The sequence below is a fragment of the Zalophus californianus genome, chromosome 2 (assembly GCF_009762305.2).
Source record: "Zalophus californianus isolate mZalCal1 chromosome 2, mZalCal1.pri.v2, whole genome shotgun sequence".
Taxonomy (NCBI): domain Eukaryota; kingdom Metazoa; phylum Chordata; class Mammalia; order Carnivora; family Otariidae; genus Zalophus; species Zalophus californianus.
Window position 1 is genome coordinate 166,857,960 of NC_045596.1, and position 25,275 is coordinate 166,883,234.

General features: G+C 33.5%; 1 protein-coding gene across 5 annotated transcripts in view; it reads right to left on the bottom strand.

Annotated features, from left to right (window-relative positions):
- Window positions 1-4,336: 4,336 nt before the first annotated feature.
- ADAM2 (ADAM metallopeptidase domain 2) overlaps window positions 4,337-25,275 on the bottom strand; it is a 168,389-nt gene continuing 147,450 nt past the window's right edge. For 3 of the 5 annotated variants that reach the window (XM_027599509.1, XM_027599510.1, XM_027599507.1), the window contains 4 exons: window positions 13,219-13,296; window positions 12,848-12,983; window positions 5,066-5,126; window positions 4,337-4,660 (listed from right to left, as the gene is read on the bottom strand). In XM_027599509.1, the coding sequence (XP_027455310.1) occupies window positions 4,522-4,660; window positions 5,066-5,126; window positions 12,848-12,983; window positions 13,219-13,296 (414 nt within the window). In that variant the 3' untranslated portion in view covers window positions 4,337-4,521. Of the gene's footprint in view, window positions 4,661-5,065; window positions 5,127-6,521; window positions 6,682-12,847; window positions 12,984-13,218; window positions 13,297-25,275 lie in introns of those variants that run through there. The other 2 variants (XM_027599508.1, XR_003520892.1) reach the window with 2 other exon arrangements.

Genomic DNA, 25,275 nt, shown 5'->3' on the forward strand with positions numbered 1-25,275 from the left:
CTAGAACTGATGCCCAAATTCAGTAAAGTAACAGGATACAAAATCAACGTACAGAAATCTGTTGCATTTCTATACACCAATAATAAAGCAACAGAAAGAAAAATCAAGGAATCAATCCCATTTACAATTTCACCAAAAAGCATAAGATGCCTAGAAATAAACCTAACCAAAGAAAATTCAGAGATTTAATTTCTCTTTCTAAGGGTTTGACTACCTTAGATACTTTATACAAAAGTGGAATTGTGCATATTTATCTTTACATGACTGGCTTATTTCACTTAGCATAATGTCCTCAAGATTCATCCATGTTGTAGCATAATACAAGATTTCCCTTGTTCCTAACATTGAACAGTCCTTGCTGTGTTTTTATCCATTTTTCTGCCTTCTGAAAGGAATTGGTGTGTTTAAGACTGATGGTTTATCTTAAGCATTTGCTAGATTTTAATAAGGAAGACATAAAGTCCTACAATTTTCTTTATGAAACATCTTTTAATTATGATTATGATTGCTTTATTAACTATAATTCTATGTAGATATTTAAATTCATCTTAGGTCACCTTTAAAAAATCTTTTTATAAAAATAATTCTACTTTATGTAAATATTTAAATCTGTTATTTGTAGTGCCTTTTTATTCCTTTATTGATAATTTTCACCTCCAAAATTTTTCTTTACCTTGATCATATTTTGAAAGGTTACTTTTATTAGTCTTTTCAAAGAAATAACTTTGGCTTTGCTTATTCTCAATATTATATATTTTTTCTCATTCACTTTGCTTCTTTCTGTATTGTTACCTTTGATTACTTTTTAAAAATTTAATAGGCTAGTTTTTTATTTTTCCTTAATGTTTTCAGATGGTTTAGATTCCCTCTAAGCAAGGTCTCTATATCATGCATTTTTTTCTGGAATATAATATATTTATATAGTATAATCTGTGTGTGTGTGTGTGTGTGTGTGTGTGTGTGTGTGTGTGTGTGTGTGTGTATGCCTGAAGTGTCAGTGGCATATAGGGATGTTATTTGGAGCCTTTGGCAGACCTCATAAATGTATCACAGTGCAGGTCTTCAGGATTTTGGAGGAAGGCCCTGCCATAATCTACAGCACTGTTTTCATTTTCAGAAATAACTCTTGGCCTGATACTGGGTCTTTGTGGAGACTGAATGCTTCACCATGGGCCACAAAGTTGCCATATAACCTCAGCTGCCTATCATGAACTGGGTGTTTTCTGATCCACCAATCCATAAAACTAAGCATGCACAGAAGCACTCCATCATCAAATGGAAATGGTAAATATGTGATCAGTCCCAAGCAGGGCTGAAAGCAGAGGTAAGTTACATGAAGTGACCTAAATGCCCATGGTTCCCTCTCCTGCTACACCGCCTTGCCTCTCCCAGCTTGCACTTATGGCCTTATAGGGATTTCCTTACCATCAGTTGACAGAGGAAGAGAAGACTTGGGCCTAATTTACAGATAATTATGCACAGTATGCAAGAAGCACCAGAAAGTAGAGAGTTGCAGCACTACAGCCTTTCTCTTGGACTTTCTGAAGGACAGTAGTAAAAGGAAACCCTCCTAAGGGGAAAAAACTTCAGGCACTGTACTTGGTTGTGAACTTTGCTTAGAAAGAGAAATAACTAGACATGTAATTATATACTGATTCATGGGCTGTAGCCAATGGTTTGGTTGGATTGTCAGTGACTTGGAAGGAACATGAATGGAAAATTGGTGACAAATCTGGGGAAAAAATATGTGGATAGACCTCTAAGAATGGGCAAAAAAAGGGGGGGAAACCTCAACAGAGGAAGATTTTAATAATCAGTTGAAGAAAATGACTTATTCTGTAGATACTAGTCAGCTTATTTACCTAGTCACACCTGTTCTTATACAAAGGACTCATGAACAAAGGGGTCATAGTAGCAGAGATGGAGGTTATGATATGGCTCAGCAACATGGACTTGCACTCATCAAACCCAAATAGTTACAGTCACTGCTAAATGCCTAATCTGCCAGCAGCACAAGGCAATGCTGAGCCCCAGGTGTGGCACCATTTCCTAGGATGATCAGCCAGATACCTGGTGGCAGGTTGATTATATTGGACCACTTCCATCATGGAAGAAACAATGCTTTTCCTTATTGGAACAAACACTTGCTCTGGATTTTGATTTGCCTTCCCTACATGCAATGCTTCTGCCAAAACTATCCTCCATGAACTTATAGAATGCCATACCTACCATTATGTTATTCTACTCAGCACTTCTTCTGGTCAAGGAACTAACTTCAGAGAAAAGGAAGTGTGGCAATGATCCCAGGCTCATGGAATTCACTGGTTCTCCACTGTCCTGAAGCAGTTGGCTTGATAGAATGGTGGAATGGCCTTCTGAACACTCAATTAGAGCATCATCTAGGTGGCAGTATCTTTTGGGGCTGTGACAAAGTTCTCTAGAAGACTGTATATGCTCTGAATCAGTGTTCAATATATGGTGCTATTTCTCACATAACCAGGATTCATGGGTCCAGGAATTGAAGGGTGGAAATAGGAGTGGAACCACTTATTCTTACCACAAGTGAGCCACCAGCAAAATTTTTGCTTCTGACTTTATGGTGTGTTGGCCTAGAGCTCTTAGTCTCAGAGGGAGGAATGCTTTCACCAGAAAATACAACAATGATTCCTTGAGAAGGAAATTGGAAGATATTTTAGGATGTCTCTTAGTATTACCATGCCCTGTAATTAAAGTCAATAGAAAACAAAAATGACAGGACTACTAATGGTCCAGACCCTTCAGAAGTGAAGGTTTGGATCACCAAACCAGCCCAGGTGCTTGCTCAGATCACAAGGAAAACAGAATGGGTAGTAGAATGTAGTTGTAAATACCAGCTATAGCCACATGACGAGTTACAAAAATGAGGACTGTAATGTCATGAGTATTTCCTCATTTTGTCATAAATACATTTGTGTGTATATATACATATCTTGAGCAAGTAGCTTTCTTTCCTCTCTTATTCCCTGAATTTATATCGGTATTTTAAATATATTGATTTTACATCATAGTATTTAAGTTAAAGGATATCAGGAGAAGAGTAAACATCACTTAAGGATTTTATTTCCTTTTCTGGGGAAGGGATTAATGCATTTTTGTTTGTATGCAAGATACTTATAACACATTAAACAGAGTTATGACATTTATTTGAAGAATAAGTATGAGTGCAAGTTGAGCAAGGGTAGATTGTGATGGTTAATTTTATATGTCAACTTATGGATCACCAGAAATCTGATAAATCATTATTTTTCATTGTGTCTGTGAGTGTGTCTCTGGAAGAGATTAGTATTTTAATCAGAAGATTGAGTGAAGAAGATTTACCCTCACCAAGGGGAGTAGGCATTATCCATCTGTTGAGGACCTGAATAGATTAAAAAAAAAAAGGTGGAGAAAAGATAAATCTGCTCTCCACTTGAGCTAAGACATCTATCTTCTCCTGCCCTTGGACACCCATTGGAACTCCTGGTTCTCAGATTTTGAACTCAAACCTTAACTTACACCATTGGCTCTCCAAGCCTCAGGGCTTTAGATCCATACTAAATTACACCACCAGCCTTCCTGGTTCTCCAGCTTCCACATGGCAGATCATGAGACTTCTTGGCCCCCATAAACATGTGAGCCAATTCCCATAACAAATCTTCTCATTTATCTATCACCTATCATCTCTTTCTCTATCATCTAATTATCAATCATTGATATCCTATTGGTTCTGTTTCTCTGGAGAACCCTGAATAATGCACTTGTATTATTTTTATATTATATTTATATAATATAATTTTCATATTATATTTATACTATATTGTTTTAAGAATAACCTTTTGCGGGCACCTGGATGGCTCGGTCAGTTAAGCATCTGCCTTCAGCTCAGGTCATGGTCCCATGGTCCTGGAATCAAGTTTGTCAGGCTCCCTGCTTAGCAGGGAGCCTGCTTCTCCCTCTCCTTCTGCCCCTCCCCCCTTCATGAGCTCTCTCTCTCAAATAAATAAAATCTTTAAAAAAAGAATAACCCTTTGCATTATGATATATTTTTATCTCTGAATGCTTTCAGTGTTAATGTCTATCCAACTTTCCTTTGTATAAGGTTTTTGTATAAAGTTCCTAGCATATATCTTTCCATCCTTTACCTTGAACCTTTACACAACTGAGTTGTGTCTTTTGTGGGCAGCATATAATTGAGAATTTTTTCCAAATCTTAGGATCATTGTTTTTTGATTGGTAACAGACCTGACTATAACATAACTACATGGCATTGCAATTTAAAATATAACAGTGAGCTTTAATCATGGTATTATATTTATTATATTATAAAATTTCTTTGTCTCATGCCTACTGATAACAGAATTAATGCATACTAACAATTAGTATTAGATAACTTTACAAATAAGAAATATGTAATATAAAAACTCATAAGCATGCATTTCTTACAAATAATTCACCTGTGGAATTTTATATATAAATATAAATGTATATTATATTTATGTTATATTAGAAATCTTCTATCTTTTCTTGTCTATCATAATCATAATATGCAGGTTTGAATCCCAGACAATCAGGCATTGCATGTAGTTTTGTTTTGTTTTTGTTTTGTTTTTTCCATTTTTCCTGTCCATCGAAGATAATTACTCTGGAAGAATAAATAAAAGGGGAAAAATTACCTGTTTGACCAATCAAATTAAAAATGGCAAATTCAACAAATAGCATGAGGTTACTCTAATTATAAGAGTTCTATCACATAATTTATTTTTAACCAACTTCTGAACACACAAATGCTAAAGGATTAAACATTAGAAAAAATTTAAAAGATTACACTGTAGAGAAGTTTTTAAATGGCAAATAGAAAAGTCATTTATAGTTTACTGTGTCTATGATCTCGTTTGCAATATTGAAAAATATTTTCCAATTCAATTTCATTATATGCAGCTATATGACTACCATGATTAATAAATATATTATTTACATTTATCAAATACATTAAATTTTTGCTATTTCTCTATCTCTACCTTTTATCCTTAAACTATTTTATACTCACTGTGATATGATGGATTCTGTTTTCTGGCTACTCTTTAGGTTCACTCTCACTTTCAAGTTGCCTATATGTTTCAAAATAAATATAATCACTTAAAATTATATTTTCTTTGTTCTACAAAACTCTGTATACACTATCAATACTGAAACAGCTTTAACTTCCTATTTAGGATCTGCGACCAGCCACTACTTGAGAATATCTTGTCACTGAGAACACCTCTCAACTAGTAATCAAGACTAACATGAGAAAAAACACAGTAATATATTTACCTAAAAATGATTTCATAATTTTCATATTCACAACAGCAGCTAAATAGATTTAAGCTTTCTTGTGATTCATCTTCTGCCATATTTATTTCTATTAATTTTACTAGCTTTTTCCCTCAAAGATATTTGATATCAGTTTTTCCACAATAAAGTCATCCAACATATGAATATTCTTTTAATGTTGACTTATGTTAACTATTTCACACACTCATATTATTTCAGCAATTTTACATAAACTTTTCAAAACATTTCTATGAAATGTATTCCCTCTTAATTGATATTATCTTATCAACTTTAAATATTTTAATAAAATTTATGTTAAATAAAATGAATAGCACATATATAAAATTCAAAAGCAGAATTTTGATATTTTATAGCAATTTCCCTGAAGAAAAGTAAACCAATTTTAATATTATTTTTATTTTTGAAGCATATTTTCAGATGATTCTAAGGGTTTTTTGTTTGTTTTTTGTTTTTTAAAGATTTTATTTATTTTTTTGACAGAAAGAGACACAGCAAGAGAGGGAACACAGGTGGGGGGAGTGGGAGAGGGAGAAGCAGACTTCCCCCAGAGCAGAGAGCCCTATGCGGGGCTTGATCCTAGGAGGCTGGAATCACGACCTGAGCTGAAGGCAGACGCTTAATGACTGAGCCACCCAGGTGCCCCAATGCTTCTGTTTTTTAATGAAAAACTATCTGTTTTATTTTTTTCTGAAGATTAGTTTGACTATAATCTATATTTTTCAGTCTATTATTTATTGACTTTTAATCTTCTCTATCTCTAGTTGCTTTATTTAACTGCCTAAAAGAATTTTTTTTTAGATTTTTCTGCTTTCTTTTAATAAAATAATATTCAAAAATATTTTGAAATATATAAATATTAAAGAATAAAGTAATAATGTTTATACATATTTAATAGTTAAGATCAAAAATAAAAGGAGGTAGATAAACATTAACTAGAAATCATTTCCACTTAATTTTACCCCAACAGAGTTCAAATTGTCGTAAGATTAAAATTGCTGACTTTTGAAAAAATTCTGTTATCCATTATACTAATTAATATATTATTATATTTTAATATAAATATAAATTTTAATTCTGAATTATTAGTTACATCATGATATTTATTAATAAGTCATATATATGCCAACAAATTATAAAAGTAATGAATCTTAAATATGAAATCAATATACTCGTCGCTTGTATACTCCTCAGTTCTCCATTTTTTTCTTTGGAAATAAACTTTTACCAGTGTGATAATCAGTACACAGAGAATAATAATAAAAGGAATGAGTAAGAAAAATGGCCATCTTGTAGGTTTGGAATGGTAAACATTCTCAATGTAGTTTCTTTCTAGGAGAGAAAACATCAATGATTTAAAAGCAATTACCAGGAATATAATAAAGACATTTCTACATTTTAATATGACTATTAGCATAAAAATTTTTAACTCTTTTATAATTTTATAATTCACATGTTTTTAAATGAAGTAGATAAGTTACAGCATAAGTGCCCTCCAAAATATTTCTAACTTCCATAATAGTCCTTTGCTTTGTTATTGAGGACCTTTTATTTCATAGTTTCTTTTCAGGACAGTTTGATAGTATAGATGAAAAGAAAGTGTGACCCCTGTAAAGACCAATTTTTCTCAATACCTTATTTTTAGTAAGAAATACTATACATGTTGGGCGCCTGAGTGGCTCAGTTGGTTAAGCGACTGCCTTCAGCTCAGGTCATGATCCTGGAGTCCCGGGATTGAGTCCCGCATTGGGCTCCCTGCTCAGCAGGGAGTCTGTTTCTCCCTCTGACCCTTTTCTCTCTCATTCTCTCTCTCTAAAATAAATAAATAAAATCTTTTAAAAAAAAAGAAATACTGTATATGTTGTAAAATTTTCATGAGGTCCAAAGTATCTTTCATTTATTGCATTGATATGTATTTTCATGTCTTATCTAAGAAATTATTGGTTATTCCAAGGTCATGTGGAAATTTCTCTGCTTCTTTCAAGAACGTATAGAGTTTTAATTTATATGTTCAGATTTACGATTTACTTCATATAAACTGTTAAGTAAGTTGAGAATTTAAGGGTCATTTGATTTTATTTGGATATTCAATTGTTATAGTACAATGTTTTGAACTGATTTTCCTCCTTCATTGAAGTATCTGTATTTTTCTTGAAAAATTGATTAACCATATAACAATGGATATATTTACCATTGCCACACTGTCTTCATTAATGTAACTATATGCTAAATCTACAATATAGTAAATTCAATATAAGGCAAATGGACAAAGATGTCCTTCTTTGTTAGTCTTTTTCAGTTTTTTTTTTTTTGGCTATTCTGAGCACTTTTGCTAATATTTTAGAATCAAGTTGTTAATATATAAAAAGTTACATGCTTTTATGATCGGATTTTTTAATCTATAAATTTTGTTACAATTGACATCTTAGCCATAATAAACCTTCGAATAGGTAATTATGGCATATTTCTCCACTTATTTTTGTTTAACATCTGTTTACATTTCTGTTTCAGTTTCAGTGTAAAAGACATATTTTGTTAAATTTATTCCTAAAATTTGTATTTTAATAGTATTGTAAATAGTACTAATTTTAAGTTGATTTCCTTTTACTGCTGCTATTATATAGCAATACTACTGACTTTTGTTTTTGTTTGTTTATTTCAAGTTTTTACTTAAAGTCTAGTTAGTTAACATATAGTGTAATAGTGGTTTCAGGAGTAGAATTTTGTGATTCATCAATTACATAAAATACCCAGTGCTCAACACAAGTGCCATCCTAAATACCCGTCAAGCATTTAGACCATCCCCCACGCATCTTCCCTCAAGCAACCCTCAGTTTTGGCTCTATAGTTAAGAATCTCCTTGGGGCGCCTGGGTGGCTCAGATGGTTAAGCATCTTCCTTCGGCTCAGGTCATAATCCCAGGGTCCTGGGATCGAGTCCCAGATCAGGCTCCCTGCTCCTTGGGAGACTGCTTTTCCCTCTGCTTCTCTCTCTCTCTCTCCCTCTCTCTCTCTCCTCCTCCGTCTCTCATGAATAAATAAAACCTTAAAAAAAAAAAAGAATCTCCTTTAAAAAAAAGAGTCTCTTAGGGTTTGCCTTCTATTTTTCCCCCTTCCCCTATGTTCATCTGTTTTGTTTCTTAAATTCAACATATGAGTAAATCATATGGTATTTGTCTTTCTCTAATATATTTCACTTTGTATTCCACCCTCTAGCTCCATCCTCCATCCACATCATTGCAAATGACAAGATTTCATCCTTTTTTATGGCTGAGTAATATTTCATTATAGCTATATCATCTATCTATATCTATCATTTTTATGTATATATATATATACACATATGTAAATTTCACATCTTCTTTATCCATTTATCAATTGATGGACACTAAGGCTATTTCCATAATTTTTGTAGATAATTATAAATATTTTTGTAGATAATTATAGATCCACATTGTAGATAATGCTGCTATAAATCTTGGGGTCCATGTGTCCCTTCAAATCAGTGTTTGTAACCTTTGGTTAAACACCTAGTAGTGCAATTGCTGGGTCATAGGATAGTTCTAATTTTCACTTTTTGAGGAACCTCCATACTGTTTTCCAGAGTGGCTGCACCAGTTTGCATTCCTACCAACAGTGTAAGAGTGTTCCCCTTTCTCCACATCCTCACCAACATCTGTTGTTTTCTGTGTTGCTACTTTTAGCCATTCTGAGAGGTGTGATGTGATATCTCATTGTAGTTTGATTTGTATTTCCCTGATAATAAGTGATATATGAGCATATTTTCATATGTCTGTTGGCCATCTGTATGTCTTCTTTGGAAAAAATGTCTATTGTGTCTTCTGCCTATTTCTTAACTGGATTATTTGGTCTTTGGGTTTTGAGTTTGATAAGTTCTTTATAGATCTTGGATACTACTGACTTTGAAAATTTCCTTTGACCTTTCAAAAACACTTCTAGAAGTATTTTGCAGATTCCTTAGGATTTTCTATGTACTTCACAACATCTGAAATTCCATTTGATGCTTTCTAATAATCTTTATGCTCCTGATTTCTTCTTTTTTGCTATTGCACTGACTAGGATTTATGGGAAAATGTTGAATAGACATAGTGAGAACATAATTTGTTGCCTCATTTTCAACTTGTTTTTTGGAAAAACAATGTATTTCATCATAAGATTTATTAACTACATTTTCTTTTGATTTTTTTAAGATTTTATTTATTTATTTATTTGAGAGAGAGAGAGAGAATGAGAGAGAGCACGAGATGGAAGAGGGTCAGAGGGAGAAGCAGATCCCTGCTGAGCGGGGAGGCTGATGCGGGACTCGATCCTGGGACTCCAGGATCATGACCTGAGCCGAAGGCAGTGGCTTAAACCAACTGAGCCACCCAGGCGCCCCTCTTTTGATTTTTTTATCAGATTAATCAAGTTTACTTCTGTTAGTTTGCTGCTTTAAAAAATTCATAAACAGATGTTGAATTTTTTGTCAAATGATTTTTATGCATCAAGTGAGAAAATCATGTACTTTTTAAAAATAATTTTGTTGTTTTGGTGAATTGCACTGATTGACTTTCAAGTGATTAAGGAGACTTGCATTTCTAAGATAAACCCCAACTAGTCTGGATTACTATTCTTTTAATATAGATAGGTAAAGAACATGAGCTAATATTTTGTTAAGAATGTTTACATCTATGTTTATAAAACATATTGTTCTGTAATTTTTCTATGTTAACTTCCTTGTCTGGATTTGGTATTAGGGTTATATTTTCCTCATACAATTAGGTGAAGAAGTCCCCCCACGTGTTTTTTATTTTTTTAAGATTTTAATTATTTATTAGAGAGAGAATGAGCAGGTAGAGGGGGAGCAGAGGGAGAGGGAGAAGCAGACTCCCCATGAGCAAGAAGCCTTATGTGGGTGATCCCAGGACCCTGAGATCACAAACTGAGTCAAAGGCAGATGCTTAACCAACTGAGCCACCCAGGTGCCCCCCTACCAGTTTTTATAAAATGGTATTTTTTCCTTGCAAAATTTTTCTGGAATTGACCTGTGAAACCATCTATACCTGTGCTGGGGGGGGAGTGTTTATTTTTGTTGGTAGTGATACTTAAAAATTATAAACCCATAGATCAAAGAAGTTTTAATTCTGGTCTGTTGGTTATATCCTTTGATTTATAATTCCTTTTCCAAAAGGAACAGTCATTTTTTATAGCTGAATAGCTTTATCAGCCTTGCTTCTTGCCCATACCTAATTGGGACTCAAATAGCTTAAGTACTATCTTGATTACTTTTAGTTGAGTTGATACAATTCCTTTAAAACGTGTGGGTTTATTGTGTGTCAAATAAAAAATATACCCCATTAATCAAAGACTATGTCCACAAATCTTTTTGAGATAAGCCTTTTTCTATTCTGGACCTTGGTGAGGCTGCTATGGGATAACTGACTTAAGATTCTTCATAGCCTTATTGTTTGAGAGTTTTTAGAAGCATTCTACAACACTTAGAAGACCTTTTGCATAGATTAAGATGTATAAAATGCATCACTGCTTTTATGAAGTTTAAAAAAAAGGGTCTTACAGTCACATGCTTGATTTAATTTTTAACTGAGGTCAAATTTTTTTGTTCAATATCTCAAATTTAGTTTTTAACCATTTCTTACAATAAGAAGGTTTTGCTGGAAGAGAGTCTAGGGATAAGAATGTTTTATTTTCAAACTAAACAAAAATCAAAACCCAAAACCCCCAAATCCTGTCTTTTGTATTGATCTACATTTTACTTGAGAACTGAAATATTTTTCATTATTTCTTTCTTCTCATGTTTTATCATAGGTTACTTAAATCACCTACTGGAAATCTTTACAATCTACCTGGAAATCTTGCTGACCAGAACCAACAAATTCTATTTTCCACATTACCACAGGCAGCAGTGATGACAAACAATTTACCACTTCATAATAAATGTCCTTATTTCTCCAACTTCTAAAAACATGTTTTTAAGCTGTCTTTGGATTGCTCACCAATAATATTCTCAAGACAATTTCAACAATATACTAAAAGCCTTCAACAATTTCTTAGAGGTCTTTCTACCTTCTGTGCACCATTCAGTTCCAAAGCTAATGCCACATCTTAGATTCTTTTTATATAAATATACTCTCTGATTACCAAGTTGTTTTATATATATATATATACATATATATATATATGTATATATATATATATATAATAGAATACATACACACAAAAATGTTTTCATATATATATATATATATATAATGAGAGAGAGAAAGAGAGAGATGTAAGATGTGCAGGAAACTTCTCCCAAATGTAGTAATTTATATTTTTAAGATTTTATTTATTTATTTGTCAGAGAGAGAGAGCACAAGCAGGGGGAGTGGCAGGCAGAGGGAGAAGTAGGCAGAGGGAGAAGCAGGCTCCCACTGAGCAAGGAACCTTATGCAGGACTTGAACATGACCTGAGCCAAAGGCAGACTGAGCTACCTAGGCATCCCCAAATATCATAATTTAAAACAATCATTTAATTTTGTTCATTTTGTGTGTCATGAATTTGGATAATTTGTATTTTGTGTCTCAGTGTATTCAAATTTCAAATAGGGAAGACGATTTTCAACAGAACGAGTGTTCCAATAATAGGAGATGCAAGAATTAGTATTCTAAAAAACTAAGAATCTCACTTCTATACATTTTATTGATCAATTACATCACTAAGGTCAATTTGAAATGATATGTGTGTGCTCAAAATCTGCTTTAATTATCATAAATTTAGGTTTTTATATAAAGTCTGGCCCTAAGCATCATTGGATATGCTGGATTATTCTAAAATCCATCCCTCTTTGTACAAAAAAATTGTAGGAAGCTACTTTGGACTTCTAGTTATATTTGGCCAATAGGAATAACTGGATAACATTTGGAGGGTCAGAGTAATGAAATATTCATGGTATTTATCCCCTTGCCTCTGCAGCATCTCCCATAGTGGCTGCATATGCTCTATACCTCTACCTCATGCTGGTCGGTACCTCTCCCTATGATTTAGATCCTGTTATGTAGCCCTGACCATACAGGTCAGGTCATGAAGGTGCCTCAGATTTTGGTTCTAGTAATACAACCTCTTTTCGTTGTCCTTCTAGACCTAAGAAGTGGTAGTGGATTCCTGTGTTGCCTCAAGATTCTCTGATTGGCTTTCAACTCTGCCATTATGTGTTAGCTGATGCCTTATATTGAATTCCTTCTGTGTTAAAGACTAAAATGATTTCTATTTTACTGCCTGGGCCTTTACTGATATATCTTATTTATAATATATATTACATATATTCTATTACTCTTTACAGTAAAACACAAACTAGCTTTATATGTCTTATTATTTGATGCCCATATATAATCTAAATATAGATTGATAGACAAATAAATAAAATGTTATTTATTTTTTTAAACTTAATAAATTAAAATATTGTTTTAGTTATCTTTTCCTTGCCATTAATACTTACCAGAACTGGCTAAGCGAGCTACAGGCGGAAAATTGCCACTGTCAATACTCCCACCAATCCATGCATCATCACTAGTTTGGCAATTAGGAGGTAAATATGAGGGGTTACAATGACAGTTCTTTTTATTATTGCATATCTGTAACCAGGAGAAATATCACCTTATGAGATAGGTAGCTATAATTATTTGTGTTCCAGTAGAATTTTAAAATAATACTTAGAAGACAAATCTTCTTATGTGTTTTATGAGTATATAAATGTGTGTGTGTGTGTGTGTGTGTGTGTGTGTGTGTGTGTGTGTGTGTTATTATGTGTTTGCTTTGTAGGATTATTCTCAATGATTTCTATCCTCACATCATATTACTGGTACTTACACCCTGTTCATTGCATTTTCTTGGAGTACAATCATAATCCAGGTATGCAGCATCTACACATTCTTTATTCCTACAAACCTAAAATGAAAATAAGCCAAAGTAAATTAACTGAAATAACATCTGTATTTTACATTTCACTAAAAGAATTCTATATTATTCTGACATAAGAGATCTTCATTTAGCAATAAGTGTTAATACACTAAGTGATTAATTTATAGTGTTACTATGTTTCCAGCACTAGATGAGATTCTGATTATCTGATAGTAAAGAAAACCACAAAAGTATCTTCCCTTCTTATACTGGGATAAAAGGTACAGACATGAAATAAATAAAACTGGAGATAAATATGTCACAAATACTATAACAAAGTTTAATGAAACAATAAAGTACAGGGAATTTATCTGGTATGTGAGAATAGTTTTAACTTTCTTATCAAGTCTGGATGTTGAACAGGACTTAGTCAAGAATAGAAATGAAGAGTGCCTAAATAGCACAGTTGCTTAAGTGTCTGACTCTTAGTTTCAGCTCAGGTCTGATCTCAAGGTTGTGATATCAAGCCCTGCAACAGGATTCACGCTCAGTGTGGAGTCTGCTTGAGTTTCTCTCTCCCTCTGCCCCTCCCCCCTAAAATAAACAAATAAGTAAATAAATCCTTAAAAAAGAATAGAAATGAAAGAAAAAGTACTTATAGGAAAAGAAACAATATTTAAAACGACCCTACACTGAAAGATAGTATAGAAATTTGAGAAATATTGACAGCAGCATAGCTACTACACAGAGAAGAACAATTCAATCATTAATTCACTAATTGAGTCCTATAATGTGCCTGCCCTGAAAACACACCAGTGAACAACAAAAAAAAAATCTCATATTGTTCATATTGCAATGAAAGATATAGAAATACACAAGTAAAAAGGCCAGATGTGATGTGATAAAAATTGTTATGGCAAAAGTGTGTGGGGCCCTACACTCTTAAAGCAGAAAGTCAGCCTATAACTTACAAGCAATTGGTTGTATTTAGAGATTTTATTGGAAGATGGAAAGTTGATAAAAGTAGGTTTTAGAAAAGAGGATTGAAAGGGCAAGAGAAAATGGACAGATGAATTAAGATACTATTATAGTAGTCCAGGAAAATGATAACCACAGAGTGAAATTGAGCGGCTGTGGTGTAAGGAAGATCCATGGTTGTATTTGAGATATAGTTTAGAAGTTTAATCCACTGAATTATAATTATGGATTTTATATGGAGGATGAAAAAAAAACAGGTCAATGACACCAAGGTTTCTGGCTTATCTAACACTTGGTGGTGGTACAACCAAATGAGGTAAGGAAAGTTAAACAGAAAGCTCAAAGTATAGAAATTGTTTTTTGAAATTTCTTTCAACTATGCTTCATATTTTTTTAAAAAAAATTAAAAATTTACTGCCCTCATGGAAAGGCTCTGAGTGACATGGCAAACCAAAGAACATGTAATTGGATATACTGTTTTTATAAAAATGTTTTCTAAATAATATTATCAATATTTCTTTGGATTATTTCCTCTTAAAAATATATGATCATCATATGCTATTTTTTAAGATTTTATTTATTTGTTTTTTTAGAGAGAGAGAGAGCAGGGGAAAGGGGAGAGAGGGAGAGAGAGGGACAAGACTCCATACTCAGTGTAGAGCCCAAGGTGGGGCCAGTCTCATAGTCTGAGATCATGACCTGAGCCGAAACCAAGAGTGAGATGCTTAACTTACTGAGCCACTGAGGCACTCCCATAATATACTAATTGTTAAAACCAGAGAATGAGTCTGCTCAAATACGTTTTGCTAAACCTTACTATATATGGAAAAATATATCATTAAAGGTGTTTGATAACTTTGGCCATCCATAACTCTGTTTAAGACTTAGAAGGAAATATACTGATGATAAATACATGGCCAGGTTATTCTGAGGGGTTGTGGTAATAGTGTAAAAGTTCTAGCTCTAGATATAGACTAGCATTGCTATAGTTAGAAATATATGTTTTCTGTTAAAATGATGCCTTAACATCTAACTAGCACTTGGCAGAGAAGTTAAATATATAATTTGCAGAGCTGTTGTCCAGAAGAAGATAAACTTAACTCTCAGAGCCATTAAATAAATTCTATGAACCAGAGAGAAAAAAGTTAAGAAGAGATTGTTGGTATTATGAGTATTCTGTTTGTGCAATAGATTTTTTTTCTTTTACTTGAACATGATTATTTCAATTGTACAATGCAGAAAGGCTAGGGGAAAACATTATCGAAAGTGGGGAGCTAGCTACAAAACTACAGAAGTTATTTATCACCATATAATAATAATATAAAGAAAACAATGGTTCTTCACCAAACTCTTTGAAACAGATATTTAAAAATTTGGCTGGAAATAAGAAAAATGATGCAGCTTCCTATTCCTCTCACTATGGTAGAATTAGATTCTGTAGAATTCTTCTTGTATAGAGAAATTAAAATAAGGAATAAAATGAATTATGTACACATATTCTTTAAAAAGAACACATGGCTGTACCAGAGACAAAGTAAAAATTATTTTTAGGTTCACAAAATATGAGACAATGTGATTCCACAAAACTAACCAAAAATTAAAGCCAGTATTCCTTCACTGGACATCAGTGACCTAGCACATAGGCTTTAAATGATCATGTTTACCCTACACCAGAGACAGAATGACAAGAAGATTTTACCAAATACTGAAAAAATAATCTGGAAAGTGGCATCAATAAAATGGTGCACTAAGAAGTCCCAAGTTCTTGTTTTCCATTGGAGATATTTAGAAGAAGAAGAAGAAGAAGAAGAAGAAGAAGAAGAAGAAGAAGAAGAAGAAGAAGAAGAAGAAAAAGAAGAAGAAGAAGGAGGAGGAGGAGGAGGAGGAGGAGGAGAAGAAGAAGAAGAAGAAAGAAGAAACAAGAAGTAGAAAAGGAGAAGGAGAAGAACTAGAAAAAAAAGAAAGAAGAAAGAAAGAAGGAGAAAGAAAGAAAGAAAGAAAGAAAGAAAGAAAGAAAGAAAGAAAGAAAGAAAGAAAGAAAGAAAGAAGAAAGAAAGAAAGAAAGAAAGAAAGAAAGAAGAAAGGAAGAAAGAAAGAAGAAAGAAAGAAAGAAAGAAAGAAAGAAAGAAAGAAAGAAAGAAAGAAAGAAAGGAAGAAAAAGAAAACCTGGCTAAAATAACCAATTGGAACTCTAGAAAGGCAATGGTCTACAGCAACAGAGAAAATGCCCAATCAAGAATTAGCCACATTCAAAATGGTAAAAAAAAAAAAAAAAAAAAAAGCCCTGACAACTGAGAATTCTATATCCAACAAAACTGTCCTGAATTTGATGGGGAAATTAATACATTTTCAGATTAAAAATGAACAAAATTTTAAAAATTGAGGGAATTTAATATCATTAAGACCTAGCTGACAAAAAAATACTAAAGGGAATCCTTCAGGATAAATAAAAGGTTACTAGCCTGTAACTAGAGTTTATATAGAGAAATAAAGATCTCTGGTAAAGTTAAATAAATGGTGAAAGTATAAAAATTTGTATTATTGTAATTTTCATTTATAACTCAATTTTGAAAATTTCTGTGAGATTCAAAAGATAAATGCACAAAATTAAATAATTATAAATCTATGTTAATGGATACACACTATATAAAAAATAATTTTTGACACCAAAAACAAATGTGGAAGGCAGAGCTCTACAAGAGTGGAGGTTTGTGTGTACTTAATTTATTTGGTATCAATTCAAATTAGATTGTTATAAGTTTAGGATGTTATATGTAATCCCATGGTAACCACAAAGAAAATATCTATAGAATACACACAAAAGAAAATGAGAAAAGAATCAAAATGTGTCACTACAAAACATGAACTAAACAAAACTGAAAGTGGTAATGGGGAAATGAGGTACAAAAAAGCTACAGGAAATAAAATAAAATAAAAAACAAATAATAAGATGGCAAAAGTAAGTCCTTCTCTATCAGTAATTACATTAATGTTACTGGATTAAATTTCCCAATCAAATACCATGGATTGGCAAAATGGATAACATTGCTCAACCATATGCTAAAAGAGACTCTCTCTGCAAGAAACTCACTTGATAGCCAATGACACAAATATGTTGATATTGAAAGGATGGAAAAATACATTCCATGTAAATAGTAACAAAAGGGAATGGAAATAGCTGTAATAATATCAGACAAAATAGATCTTAAGTCAACTACCATTACAAGAAAAATAAAAGTATATTCTAGATTAATAAGTGATCCATTTACCAGAAAATATACAAATTATAAACATGTATGTACCAAACATCAAAGCTCCAAAATAATGACACAGACAGACAGAATTGCTGGGAGAAATAGACAGGTTCTACAAAGCCTTCAATATCCCACCTTTGAAAATAATGGGACAGAAGATCAATAAGAAAATAGAGGATTTAAACAACACTATATACCAATTAGACTTAATAGACATATATAGAATGTTGCTTGACAACAGCAAAATACACATTTGTCTCAACTGCACATGGACATTGCATATATTAGTCCACATTTTAGTCACAAAAAATTCTTAATAAATTTAGAAGTTTGAAATCAAACAAAGTATTTTTTCTGATTAAAGTGAAACTACAAATTAAAAGCAGAAGGAACACTGGAAAATTGACAAATATGTGGAAATTATCACATATTAAATAAAAAATTGGTCACCAAAAAGAAACAAGGGAAATTATAAAATATTCTCAAACAAATGAAAACAAAAACACAATACACCAGATTTATGAGATACAGGAAAATGCTGCTGACAGTTATTTTTAACTATAAAACAATTATCTTAAAAAAGAAGTATTTTAAATCAACAACTTAAACTTGCAGCATCAATCAATAAATAAAAAAACAAACAAACACAAAGGCAGCAGAAGGAAGAAAATAATAAAGATTAGAACAGAAACAAAAAAATAGAAAAAATAAGAGAATAAAAAATTAAATACCAACAAAATTGAAAAAACTTTTACCTAAAATGACTAAAATAGAGAAATAATATTCAAATAATTAAATTACAAATGAAATTGGGGACATTGCTATCAATTCTACAGAAATAACAAGCTTTATAAGATGAAAAACTGAGAGCCAACATTTGGATAAGCTAACAAAATGAACAAATGTTTAGGAACACCCCATCTACCAACACTGAATCACAAAGAAATAGAAAGTCTGACTAGATCTGTTAACCATAAAGAGATTAAATCAGTAATCACAACACTTGAAACAAAGAAAATTCCTGGACCAGATACCTTCACTGGTGAGTTTTACCAAATATTTACAGAAGAGTTAAATCAATCTTTCTCAAACTCTTCCAATAAATATAACAAGAGAGTGCACACCCAGATGCATTCTATGAGGCCAGAATTATCCTAATACAAGAACTAAGGACACTATAATAATGGAAAATTATAAACAAATATTGATTATAAATATTAATAGAATGTCCTCAAGAAACACAAGTAAACAGGATTCAACAGATATTTTTAAAAATTGTATATCATGACCAAGTGGGAATAATTCATGGAATATGAAAATGATTCAACATACAAAAATCAATGTAATACACCACATGAAAGGAGTAAAGGGAAAAAAAACACACAACCATCTCCATTGAAGCAGAAAAATTGTTTGACAAAATTGAACCTTTTAATTATAAAAAAATCTAACAAATTAGGAGTAGAAGAAAATTCCCTCAATATAGTAAGGGCTATCTATAAAGCTATACTTCCAGGGAAGATGGAAGAGTAGGAAAATCTTAAATGTACCTCTTCCCATGGATACAACTAGATAACACCCACATCAGTGTAAATAACCCAAAAAATGACCCGAAGACTGGCAGAACAGATTCTCCACAGCCAACTGTAGAGAAGAGACCATCTCAGCGAGGGTATGAAGGGCAGAGATATGATCCAGAGAAACAGACCTGTGAGACTGACCACAGGAGGTAGAGACATCTCAGATGTGGAGAGAGAAGAGAAACAGACTCTCACACTAGAAAGCTCAGGCAAGGGGAACTCACATGGGAAAGACAAATCCTGACAACATTCGGCTTTGAAAAACAGAGGGCATAATTTCACAAGAGTTTACGATCAATCAGTGGGGCTTAACACTTGGAAGTTTAAAAATCACTTGGATTGGCTCTGGGAGAGCCAGAAGGTGAGAGGAAATTTGAGTCCCTGTCCTTAAAGAGATAGCACAACAAACAGCCCCATGGAGATGGAACACAGAAAGCAGTTTTAAAAACACCTGGGGTATGAAGATACAAATGTAGTGATCTGAAGGGGTACTTGCACCCCAATGTTTATAGCAGCAATGTCCACAATAGCCAAACTATGGAAAGAGCCAAGATGTCTATCAACAGATAAATGGATAAAGATGTGGTATATATGTACAATGGAATATTATGCAGCCATCAAAAAAAAACCCCACAACGAAATCTTGCCATTTGCAACAATGTGGATGGAACTAGAGGGTATTATGCTAAGTGAAATAAGTCAATCAGAGAAAGACAACTATCATATGATCTCACTGATATGAGGAATTTGAGAAACCAGACAGAGGATCACAGGGGAAGGGAGGGAAAAATGAAACAAGATGAAACTGGAGAGGGAGATAAACCACAAGAGACTCTTAATCTCAGGAAACAAATTGAGGGTTGCTGGGAGGGATGGGGTAGCTGGGTGATGGACATTGGGGAGGTTATGTGCTATGGTGAGCACTGTGAATTGTGTAAGACTGATGAATCACAGACCTGTACCCCTGAAAAAATAAATTATATGTTAATTAAAAAATTAAAAGAATTAAAAAACACCTGGGGTATACAAGAGGGAGATTTATTTACTAATCTCAGAGCCTGAGCTGGAAGGGAAGGATCTTTCAGAGACTTCTCCAGGAACAATGGACCTGGCAGGCACCATTTCTCTCAGCCTAGATACACAGACCTATGGGAAACAGTGCAGCACCAATGCTAGTTTGCTAGTTTGCTAACAGGTCACCCTGCCCCTGCATTCTCCTGCAGATATGCCCTTTCCCAGCAGGTCTTATCTCAGGTTTCCTCCAATAGCAGCCCCACATAAACCTTCCTAACACTGCACACCCTGCCCCTAAGTTCTTCAAACTTGCCCCCTCCAATATGCCTTTGACAAGTGCCCATCCAGAGTGGTACCACAAGCCTGGCAGTATGCAAGTTGTCCCAACAGGGGTCAGTGCCACTCCAAAGTGACTCCTGCTCTGGGAAGAGAGGAAGATAACCACACATCCCAGTTCCATTGCAACCCCAGTCTAACTGCAGGCCCTGTCCACAAAGCTTCTCAGGGGACAACACAGGGAAAATGTCCTGCAGTTTGGTGCTAACACGTCTCTGAGAAACTCTTGGTCTGACCCAACTCAAGCCCAGGGTATCCCCAGATTGGCCCCCTAACTGCACAGGGACCGAATCCTGCCCATGACAGGCAAAGAGTACTAAGGCAGGTGATTGCCATGAAGGCAAAAGCAGATCAGCCATAATAGTAGGGTGCATAAAATGAACCTAGGAGATACCCTTGTAAACAGGGGACATTGCACGGCAGGGCACTATAGGACCTCTTCTTCATAAAGCCTCTACTTTCTAGAGCAGGACAAATAGCTTCCCTTCCTAACACATAGGAACAGACACAAAGAGGTAGACAAAATGAGGAGACAGAGGAATATGTCCCAAATGAAAGAAAAGGACAAAATCACAGCAAGACACCTAAATGAAATGGAGAAAAATAATATGTCTGAAAGAAATTTTAAATTAATGCTCACAAAGATACTTATTGGACTTGAAAAACGAGTGGAGGACGTCAGTGAGACCCTTAACAAAGAGATAGAAAACATTTTTAAAAATCAGAGATGAAGAATTCAATAACTGAGATTAAAAATACACTAGATGGGGGTGCCTGGGTGGCTCAGTTGATTAAGTGTCTGCCTTTGGCTCAGGTCATGATCCCAGAGTCCTGGGATCGAATCTTGCATCCAGGTCCCTGCTCAGCAGAGAGCCTGCTTCTCTCTCTCCCTCTGCCTCTCTCCACTCTCTTCTTTCCTGCTCTTGCTCTCTCTCCTCTCAAATAAATAATAAATAATTTTTAAAGTACAGTAGATGGAATAAATAATAGACTATATGAAGGAGAAGAATGGATCAGCAACCTGGAGAAAAGAATAATGTAAAGCGATCAAGTGAATAAGAGAAAAAATAATAAGAAATGAAAACAAACTTAGGGAACTCAGAAACACCTAAAAGTGTAATCACATTTGCATTATGGGATCCCAGAAAGAGAAAAGGTGGCAGAAAATTTATTTGAAGAAATAATGGTAGAAAATTTCCTGAATCTAGGGAAGGAAACAAAAATCCATATTCCAGAGGTACAAGCAGCCCCCACCAAAATCAATCTAAGAAGGTCTACAACAAGAAACATGGTGATTAAAGTTGCAAAAAAAAAAAAAGAGTAATGAGGAGAATTTTAAAAGGAGCAAGAGAAAACAGTTACATACAAGGGAAACCCCATAAGGCTATCAATTGATTATTTAGCAGAAACTTTTAGGCCAGAAGAGACTAGCATGATATATTCAAAATACTAAAAGGAAAAAAAAAAAAAGCTGTGACCACACTCTATCCAGCAAGCTTATCATTCAGAATAGAAGGAGAGATAGTTTCCCAGATAAACAAAAGTTAAAGGAATTCATGGCCACTAAACCAGTTCTACAAGAAATGTTAAAAGGGACTCTTTGAGTGGAAAGGAAAAACCTTAAGTAGGAGTAAGAAAAGTAGGAAGCACAAAAGCAGTAAAAATAAGTATATCTATAAAAATGAGTCAAGGTAGGAGGACAAATGACATAATGAGCACTGGGTATTATATAAGATTAATGAATGACCTTTACCTCTGAAACTAATAATACATTATATGTTAATTAATTGAATTTAAATTAAAAAAATAAAATAAAGAGTTAAAGGATTCACAAAATAAGAGGATGTAAAGGATGATGCTATATACTTAAAATTTAAAGAGTAAATAATGAGTTCAATCTTAAGCAACCATCAACTTAATATAGACTGCTATATGCTAAGGATGCTATATACAAACATAATGGTAACCATGAATCAAAAGCCAATAATAGAGGTCCATAAAATAAAAAAGAATCCAAATATATCACTAAAGAAAGCCAGCAAATCATGAGAGAGCAAGAGAAGAAAGGAACAGAGAACTACAAAAACAACCATTAAACAAGTAACAAAATGGTAATAAGTACATAGCTATCAATAATTATTTTGAATGTAAATGGACTAAATGCCCCAATCAAAAGATACAGGGATAGGTGGCTCAGTCAATTGAGCATCCAACTCAATTTTTGCTGAAGTCATGGTCTTGGGGCTGGGATAGGGCCCCATGTCAGGCTCTTTGCTCAGCAGGGAGTCTGCTTGAAGATTCTCTTCCTCTCCTCCTCCCCCCCATTAACACACACACTCCCAAATAAATTTTTTAAAAAGATGTAGAGTGACAGAATGGATAAAAAAGCAAGACCCTTCTATATGCTGCCTAAAAGAGACCCATTTCAGACCTAAAGACACATGCAGATCGAAAGTGAGAAGATAGAAAAGCAATTATTATGAAAATGGAAGTGAAAAGAAAGCCACAGTAACAATATTTATACTAGACAAAATAAAATTTTAAAACAAAGAATGTAATAAGACAAAAAAGGACACAATATAGTCATAAAGGGAAGAATCCAACAAGATGTAACAATTCTAAATATGTATGCAACTAACATGGGAGCATTCAAATACATAAATCAGCTAATAACAAACACAAAGGAAGTAATCAAAAGTAATACAATAATAGTAAGAGACTGTAACACTTCATTTACATCAATGGATCCAAACAGAAAACCAAGGAAACAGTGGCTTTGAATGGCATATTAGACCAGATGAATCTAACAGCATATTCAGAACATTCCATCCTAAAAAACAGAATACACGTTCTTTTCAAGTGCAATTAAAACATTGCCCAGGATATATATTAGAACAAAACAAATCTCAACAAATTCAAAAAAATCAAAGTCATACCATTCATTTTTCATATCTTCTGACTGCAGCGTTAGGAAACCAGAAATCAACCACAAGAAGAATGTGGAAAGAACACAAATAAAAAGAGATTAAATAACATGCTACTTAACAACGAATGGGTCAACTAAGAAATCAAGAAGGAAATTTAAAAAATACATAAAGACATATGAAAATGAAAACACAATGGTCCCAAATCTTTGGGATTCAGCATAAGGTGTTCTAAGAGGAAAGTCTGTAACAATACAGGTCTACCTCAAGAAGCAAGAAAAATATCAAATAAACAACCTAACCTTACACCTAAAGGAGCTAAAAAAAGAAAACAAACAAAACGCCAACCCAGTAGAAGGAAGAAAACAATAAAGATTAGAGCAGGAAAAAAAAATGAAATAGGAACTTAGAGAACAATAGAACAGATCAGTAAAACCAGGAGCTGATTCTTTGGAAATATCAACAAAACTGGTAAAACTTTATCCAGACTCAAATAAACAAAATCAGAAATTAAAGAGGAGAAATAACTGACATCACAGAAACTCAAACGTTTATGACAATATTACAAAAAATTATTGCCAAAAATTGGACAACATAGAAGAAATGGATAAATTCCCAGAAACATGATTTCCCAAAACTGAATCAAGAAGAAATAGAATATTTTAACAGATGGAAAACCAATGAAATCAGTAAAAAAAAAAAAAACAAAAAAAAAAACCTCCCAACAAATAAGTTCAGGACCAGGGGCACCTGGGTGACTCCTTTTGCCTTTGGCTCAGGTCATGATCTTGGGGTTCTGGGATTGAGCCCCATGTTGGTCTCCCTGCTCAGCAAGGAGTCTGCTTCTCCCTCTTCCTCTGCCCCTCCCCCCACTCACCTTCTCTCTCGCTCTGTCTCAAATAAATAAATAAAATCTTTAAAAAAAATGTTCAGGACTAGACGACTTCACAGAGGAATTCTACCAAACATTTAAAGAAGAGTTAATACTTATTCTTCTCAAACTACTCAAAAAAAATAGAAGAGGAAGGAAAACTTTCAAATTCATTCTATGAGGCCAGCATTACCCTGATAACCAAACCATATAAAAACACTACAAAAAAAAGAGAGAGAGGGAGAGAGAAAGAAGAGAGTAAGAATGAGAATTACAGGTCAATATCTCTGATGAACATAGCTGCAAAAATCCTCAACAAACAAAAAAATCCCTCAACAAAATGTTAGCAAACTGAATCTAACAACATATTTTAAGAAATCATTCACCACAATCAAGTGGGATTTATTCCCAGGAAGCAAGAGTAGTTCAATATTCACAAATCAGTCAATGTGATGCATCACATCAATAAAAAAAGGATAAAAATCATACGATCATTTCAATAGCTGTACAAAAGCATTTGACAAAGTACAAAATCCACTCACAATAAAAACCCTCAGCAAAGTAGGTTTAGAGAAAACATACCTCAGCATAACAAAGTCCATACATGAAAAACCCACAGCTAGCATCATCCTCAACAGGGAAAAACTGAGAGCTTTCCCCCAAGACTTAAGCAAGACAAAAATATCCATTCTCACTACTTTTATTCAACATAGTACTAGAAGTTCTAGCCACAGCAATCAGACAACAAAAAGAAATAAAATTAGTAATTAAGAAGTAAAACTTTTACTATCTTCAGATGACATAATATTATATATAGAAAATTATAAAGAATCCACCAAAAAACTACTAGAACTGAAAAATCAATTCAGTAAGGTCACAGGATACAAAATCAATATACAGAAATCCACTGCATTTCTATATACTAATAATGAAGTAATAGGGAAATTAAGAAAACAATGCATTTACAATTACATCAGAAATAATAGAATACCTTGTTATAAACTTAACCAAGGAGATTAAAGATTTGTATTCTGAAAACTATAAAACACTGACGAAAGAAATTGAAGATG